This window comes from Procambarus clarkii, chromosome 17 (assembly GCF_040958095.1).
Source record: "Procambarus clarkii isolate CNS0578487 chromosome 17, FALCON_Pclarkii_2.0, whole genome shotgun sequence".
In the NCBI taxonomy this organism is placed as follows: Eukaryota; Metazoa; Arthropoda; class Malacostraca; order Decapoda; family Cambaridae; genus Procambarus; species Procambarus clarkii.
Window position 1 is genome coordinate 33,962,378 of NC_091166.1, and position 7,209 is coordinate 33,969,586.

Sequence of the window (7,209 nt, forward strand, 5' to 3'; positions counted from 1 at the left end):
CTCCCTTTGTAATTTACATACATAATCAGAACTGTGTGCCCTTTGCTATGTTGTGTCCTCACTCTGCTTTCCTTGTGACCATTTGTATCTTTATAGCTTTACTAGTGAAAGAACACGGCATTCACATCCATCTTAAGTTTCTAAAACAATATCTTAGCGAGAAAGTTCTACCGAAGTCCTTATTACCTGCCCATATAATCAGATTAGGTCATCAACAGTTCAATGATTTTTGTGCCACTATCTTGAAACAAAATATTGAAGTTACTGTACTAAATCAAGTGAACAGTCTACTTTAAAAAATTTGGGTAGCTGTAAAAGAAACTTTGATCACATTGTGCCATCTGATTGGAAAAGTTCTCTGATGGATGAAATCTACAGTTGCAACGGTTCAGTAAACTTTTTCAAATTACAGTGACTTACAAATAAAAACATAGAAACTACAGAATATTCTAAAATGCAAGTTAATAGGATTAAAAAAACCAGTGATTGGTCAAAGAAAAATTAATTGTAAAAATTAATTAGTTATGCTAAAATTAATTATAAAATTAATCAGGTTTGATGTATGATAAACTAATCTCATTATTAGGATTAGATTTCTAATCCTAATAATGTGATAAGTTTATCACCAAACAAGTGAACATTGTGTTACTGCTTTGGGTTTTTCAAACTTTCTTAATGGGTCTCCAAAATTTTGTCCCCACTGTTAGGTACAGTACTCTTTTATGTTTGCATTTGAATAACTCCAATAATTTAAATAACAAATTAAACAATGTTTAAATTAATCCAGATGTAAAATCAATCAGTTTTGATGACTGCTCTTTATTTACAAAAGTTCCTGTTGGCATTCTTGATTATCTTGCTGATGAATCAAAACCTCAAAACCTTCCTAAGGGACTTATTGAAGCCAGCAGTAGTTTGTTTTGATGTGCTGATTTTCTAGTTGCTTTTCCCGGTGAGGTGGCATAAATAAATATCACTGCTCCCTGGGGTCTCTCTGAGTGGGGCAGGTTCTGGTGCTCGTCCCCGATAGGTCTACAGAACTCGGTGGCTGACGTGACTTAGTAAATGGTATTATCTAAGCATAGTAGCTTCAGGAAGCCACATGGGATTCACCCCAGAAAACACACATGTAACATATTCCTGAATAAAAATCTAAAAATATTTATGTAAAACAAGATACTGACATGAGAGTTACAGACTGTAACTCAAGATTGGCCACAGAGTAGGGAAACTTATCAAACCCATAACAAGCTGCCCCATATTCTCCAGTCATGCTAACAGCTATTACCGCCCCCATAAATTCTGAATAATATGAGGCAATTTTCCTTAGAGCTAATTCAGAAGCACTTTGAGGCGAGAGACCAGAACGCATCCATTCCACCGTCAATAAAGCTGGCATAAAGCGCATCATCACATCTCCATCACCAGTGGCTGCAGCTCCTCCTACATGCTTGTCAACATAAGCACCACTACCTGGTATTGGTGAATCACCAACTCTCCCAGGTATCTTGTGTGTGGCACCATTAGTTGATGTTCCACCTGCAATATGGCCATTCTTATCTATAGCTATCATTCCAATGGTGTCATGATTTTTCACATTAAAATTTGTGCCTTCTTTTGCTATAGACCACTTAAAACGTTTATATTTTGTATCTTCTGGATGATAAGGCCCACAGTATGTGTTAGGATCAGGCAATACATTTTTCCAGAAATTAGGTTGACATGATTCCTCTTTCCATTTTTCGTATATTTCAGTCGAAGAATTAGTTGTCAGGGTTTCTTCTTTGAAACCCATCATAAGAGCAAATTCTGTAGCTTGATCCCCAACGAGCATTGTATGAGTTGTATGCTCCATCACTTTCCGTGCAACCGAGATGGCACTCTTGACTCTTCGCAGTGCAGCAACTGCTCCCACATCATGTGTTGTTCTATGTGAAATAATAGAAAGTTATTTTAAATATAATTCCTCCGTGGATCACTTCAATGATAAATGTTTTAATATATGTACAACAATGAACAATTTAGATCTATTTTTCATGTACAGAATTATACCAATTGTATGTGTGGATGTGAGGCAAATTTTGTGTGTGGATATGAAGCAAATTTTGTGTGGATGTGAGGCAAATTTTGTGTGGCTGTGAGGCAAATTTTGTGTGGATGTGAGGCAAATTTTGTGTGGCTGTGAAGCAAATTTTGTGTGGATGTGAGGCAAATTTTGTGTGTGGATATGAGGCAAATTTTGTGTGGCTGTGAGGCAAATTTTGTGTGGATGTGAGGCAAATTTTGTGTGTGGATATGAGGCAAATTTTGTGTGGCTGTGAGGCAAATTTTTGTGTGGATGTGAGGCAAATTTCATGCAGATATGGTTCAAATTTTGTGTGTGGATGTGATCCAAATATTATGGGTAGATATGATTTAACTTTTATGTCTAAATGTGTTCCTGGAGACCTTGTGTAAAACTGAACTAATACTGTATAGATAAAATCCTTGGGGGAATATTTTAATACAGTACATTCCAAACCAATGAATTTTGATGCATAAAATAATTATATGTACTAATATATATAATTATTTTACAACAAGCTACCAGAAAATTATAAAATAATCTTTATATAAAATACAATGCACAGTAATACAACATAATAAACTGAGGAGGCTTAAGTCTAAATGGAATAGTAAGTACAGTATACTTACTTACTTTTACTTACTATAATATACAGTACTTACTTATAAATAAGTATAGTGACTTACTTATAACAGAAATGTGTCCAAGGACTGACTGCTCTCCTTGTGCCTAGCAAAGTCATGAGTATCAAAATTCTAAGGATAAACTTTCCCTAACCTTAGTACAAAAACTCTTCAAACCTTCTTCATCAAAGTGAATACAGTACAGTATTCCTAAAATGAAACTTACAATATATTGAATTTAAAACATTTACCAAGAGAGGGAGCAGATAGATCCTATCCTTATCTCTTTGGAAAAAAGGGAAGCTTTTAACAAGCCACCAGCTTCCTGTCCCCATTAAAGCAACTAGAGATGGTGGCCTTCAGGTAAATATAAAACAGCATAAATACAGCACACACATGGCATTGAATAACCTAACCTAACACTAAGAGAAATCTCTCCTTTCCAAATCTCAGTCCCTTCCCACCAAAAATAATGTGTTGAATTTAATGAAATGCCCCATTCTGGGCTGCACTTTATCATGCTTAAATCAGCTTATGCCACTGACCCACGCAAGACTCGGTGAATACACCAGGCTTCCGTTAAGACTCTCGACACACTGAGTATAAGTACCTTGTTCCCACCGTGTGGTGGGGGATCTAATGGTGATCAAAGATCAACTCATTAACTAGAGGAACCACATGAAAAGCAAAGAAACTTCAAAACACAACCTTCCTCTTAGAAATGTTAAGAAACATTAATTGGCAAACAGTTCTCTGAACTTATGTACTTAATTCCCACAATTCTAACTACCCTTATCCCCAGCAGGTCCTCACAGTTGAGCCCCAATGCAATCTGGTCACAGGTAAATTGGGAAATTGGTGGAAATAGTGACCTACTAAGCCTTGATAGGAGGGTTTCCTAAATTTATACACGGGCCACCATCTCTAGTGGCCTCAATTTGACAGCAAGCTGTAATACCTCGTGTTCAGCCCTCAATGGGCCTCAGTGAAAGGTATTACCTCGAGTGTCATGTAATAATAATAATAATAATAATAATAATAATAATAATAATAATAATAATAATAATAATAATAATTCATTGTGTTGGGGGATAGGAAGCTAGAGTGTATTCATACACGTTTGGTTTCTATCAGCCCCCTACCCTACTAAGGCTGAATTACATACCCTGTCGAAGATGCAACCCCACAAAAAGCTGACTAACTCCTGAGTACCTACTCACTGCTAGGTAAACAGAGACATTAGGTGAAATGAAATGTGCCCAACCATTTCTGTCAAGCCTGGGATTCAAACTGGGAATTCTCGATTGTGCGTTGAGACCGAACCCGACTACTACCGTGACCCTATGCGGCATGCTCATTAAGGCATTACATTGAGTCACAATGAATAATGGGGAAGGATGGTGCCATGGAACCAAACCCAGAAAAGCCCGAACAGGAAGTCTGTGAAGTAAGGGGCGACAAAACAGTACAGGCAGAACTGGAGAAAACAGTAAATGCGTGGAGCCAAACCTTGCCCATGGGAAAGATAATACGGGAATTACTATCATGTGGAAAATCTCTCAGTAATTATGCACAGAAATCACAATAGCGTGATGTATCAAATGAACAAATCCACAAGGGCCGTGATGAGGATTCGAACCTATGTCCGAGAGCATCCCAAACGCTGCCTTAATCGACTGAGCTACAACATGGTAAAAGAATTGCAACCAGAAATTCAGTAGAATTTCTTCGCCCTTACTTCATTACACAAATGAAGTAAGGGCGAAGAGGTAGAACAGCTTATTGACATAGCTTGAGGTCATGGGGTAATTGTGTAAAGTCCTGGTTTGTGTCTCGGAGAGGCTGCAGGATCCAAGTAAATTCAGTAGAATTTCTGGTTGCAATTCTTTTACCATGTCGTAGCTCAGTCGATTAAGGCAGCGTTTGGGATGCTCTCGGACGTAGGTTTGAATCCTCATCACGGCCCTTGTGGATTTGCTCTCAATAATCTTAACTGCCTTGTTTGCATATGAGGAGTAACTGCAAAATCAACCAAACCAATAAATGTACTGTATTCATAAATATAGTTACACATTTATAATTTTCTTAATTGACAAAATTTCAAGTACTGTATGTACATTATATATTCCTACAAGAAAATAATAGTAATAGCTACAATGACCAAAGAAATTTCAAAACACCACCCCCCCCTCCAAGAAATGTTGAAAATATTAATCACCAAACCAATCTCTGAACATTTGTACTTAATTCCCACAATTTCAACTACCTCAACCCCCTCACCTGGTAAACCTAGATTACAAAATTTCAACTATTTATTTGTACAAGAAAATAGTAGTGGCCTTACACTGATCATTATAATTACATCACAGTTATTTAACATACCCATCCATAATCATAGCATCCAAAGTGGTCTCTCCATTTTCATCAGGACTGCCCCCGAACCCCACTGATCCATCACACTGCAATTCTTCACATACTGTGCACCCACTCTCAACAGCATCTAGAGCTGATCCATTATTGTTGTTCACAATGTACCAAGCTGCAGAAATAAAAAGTCTCATATACTGATTAGATCAGTGTACAGATAATACGAGTAATCATCTGACAAATTGCGTTCTATTTTTTATTTTATTTTTTATTTGTGAAAACACTTATTTATTTGCATGGAGTGTTTGCACAGATTTAGTTTGACTCTGGGGATAGCAAAGAGATATTTATTTCTGGTGTGGTGCTCATGGATTCTATTATATCTGTCAAGGAAAAGTTTCAAATCAAGATTAGGATTTAGGAACAAGGTTTTGTACATGTAGAGAGCACATGAGAATGTGTGGAGTGAGTGTTTAGCATGTTAAGGGACTTAAACAGAGGGGCTGTGTGTTGTCTGAAGACAAAGTTTGTTATACTGTAGTTCTGACAGCAGATTTTTTCTGGGTGATGATGGGCTTGAGGTAATTTGCAGTGGTTTAACCCCATGCACAGATACCGTATGTAAGATAGGGATAGATCAGCTAACCACAAACAGATGGCAGTATCATAACCACAGCATTGTAAGCACTTTTTTATCAATGAGTGAGGTGGCATCATCAATCCAAATTCAACTTCAGATTGACAATGTTAACATTAGCAATAAACATGAGGGAAAGTTCTTTGGCTTATACATAGACAAGAAACTGAATTTCAGCACCCACATACAACACAGCCAAAAAAGTGTCTCAAAAATGGTCAGTATACTTTCAAAAATCAGATATTATAATAATAATAATAAATAATAAATAAATATTTATTCAGGTAAAAGTACATACATACAAGATGAGTTACAAACCAAATGTTGGATTTCTAGATAGAGCTAGTATATACTATGCCTAAAGCCACTAATACGCTCAGCATTTCGTGCAAGGTGTGGGAAAAACACTTAGACATTCTCATTGACTTGAGAATGGTCCAGGACGGACCGAAACGTTGTCGTCCCTTCACCTTCTAGTGTGTGGTCTGGTCAACATTCTTCAGCCACGTTATTGTGACTCATCGCCTGCACTTAGACTAAAACTTTAAACTAATTGAGATCAAAGCATAAATGGAATTGAAAAAAGGGGAAAAAAGAATGAAGATAATTATTTATTTATTTATTTATATACAAGGAGGTACATTGGGGGTTAACAGAGAATATAGAAATTAAAGTTGAATTTACATTCTTGTAAAGCCACTAGTACACAGCGTTTCGGGCAAATTATATGATGGATGGAACAGCAGAAGTTAAAAACAGAACAGCAGATATAATTTTAACTAAATAAACAGAAGACTATAATTTTCTACAAGTTTAAACATGGCTAAACAAGTTGGTCAATAATCAATATTGTTAGAAAATATCAAGACATGGGTTGACATTTAAGGGGGGTAAGGTAGGTTACATGGAGTTTATTACGTAGTACTTAGTTTTTATCCTAAACTGCTTGAGAGAGGTACAGCCTTTGACATGATTAGGAAGGTCATTCCACATTCTGGATCCCTTAATTTGTAGAGCATTTCTAGTTTGATTAGATCGCACTCTTGGAATATCAAATAGGTATTTGTTTCTGGTGTGGTGCCCATGGGTTCTGTTACAATTCTGTTCCCCACCTCTGCTCTCCTCTCATTATACTACTTAGTACTCATTATTAAACACAATACCTTCTTCAGTTGCATATGTGAAATTCCAGGTATTAATGACAATGGGAGAATATGGCGTGGCGAGGTATGGTGTGGCAGCAACTAGCAGGAGGAGGAGCGGCCTGGCCATCTTGCTGCTCCAGTAACTCCTCCTGTCTTATCTTGTCTCCCAGGACTTACATATGTGACCTATGAACACATTTCCCTAGACACCTGACACACATCCGGACTCTGACCCATGTTGTTGGCACCTGGGAACATATTTACTAGTATTATTCAGTATAAGCCACATATTAACCCCTCCAGGAGTTTATAGGACTTACGTCCAACGGCAAAAAAACAGGACTTGTCAAAGGACTTGCCCGAAACGCTATG

General features: G+C 37.1%; 1 protein-coding gene across 1 annotated transcript; it reads right to left on the reverse strand.

Annotated features, from left to right (window-relative positions):
* Nucleotides 1-486: 486 nt before the first annotated feature.
* On the reverse strand, nt 487-7,208 carry LOC123772379 (N(4)-(Beta-N-acetylglucosaminyl)-L-asparaginase). Its single transcript, XM_045765471.2, has 3 exons — nt 6,856-7,208; nt 5,071-5,227; nt 487-1,928 (listed from the first exon to the last, which is right to left on the reverse strand). The coding sequence occupies exons 1-3, from the start codon at nt 6,962-6,964 to the stop codon at nt 1,163-1,165; spliced, it is 1,032 nt and encodes a 343-aa protein (XP_045621427.1). The 5' UTR covers nt 6,965-7,208; the 3' UTR covers nt 487-1,162.
* Between the last annotated feature and the right edge of the window lies 1 nt (nt 7,209).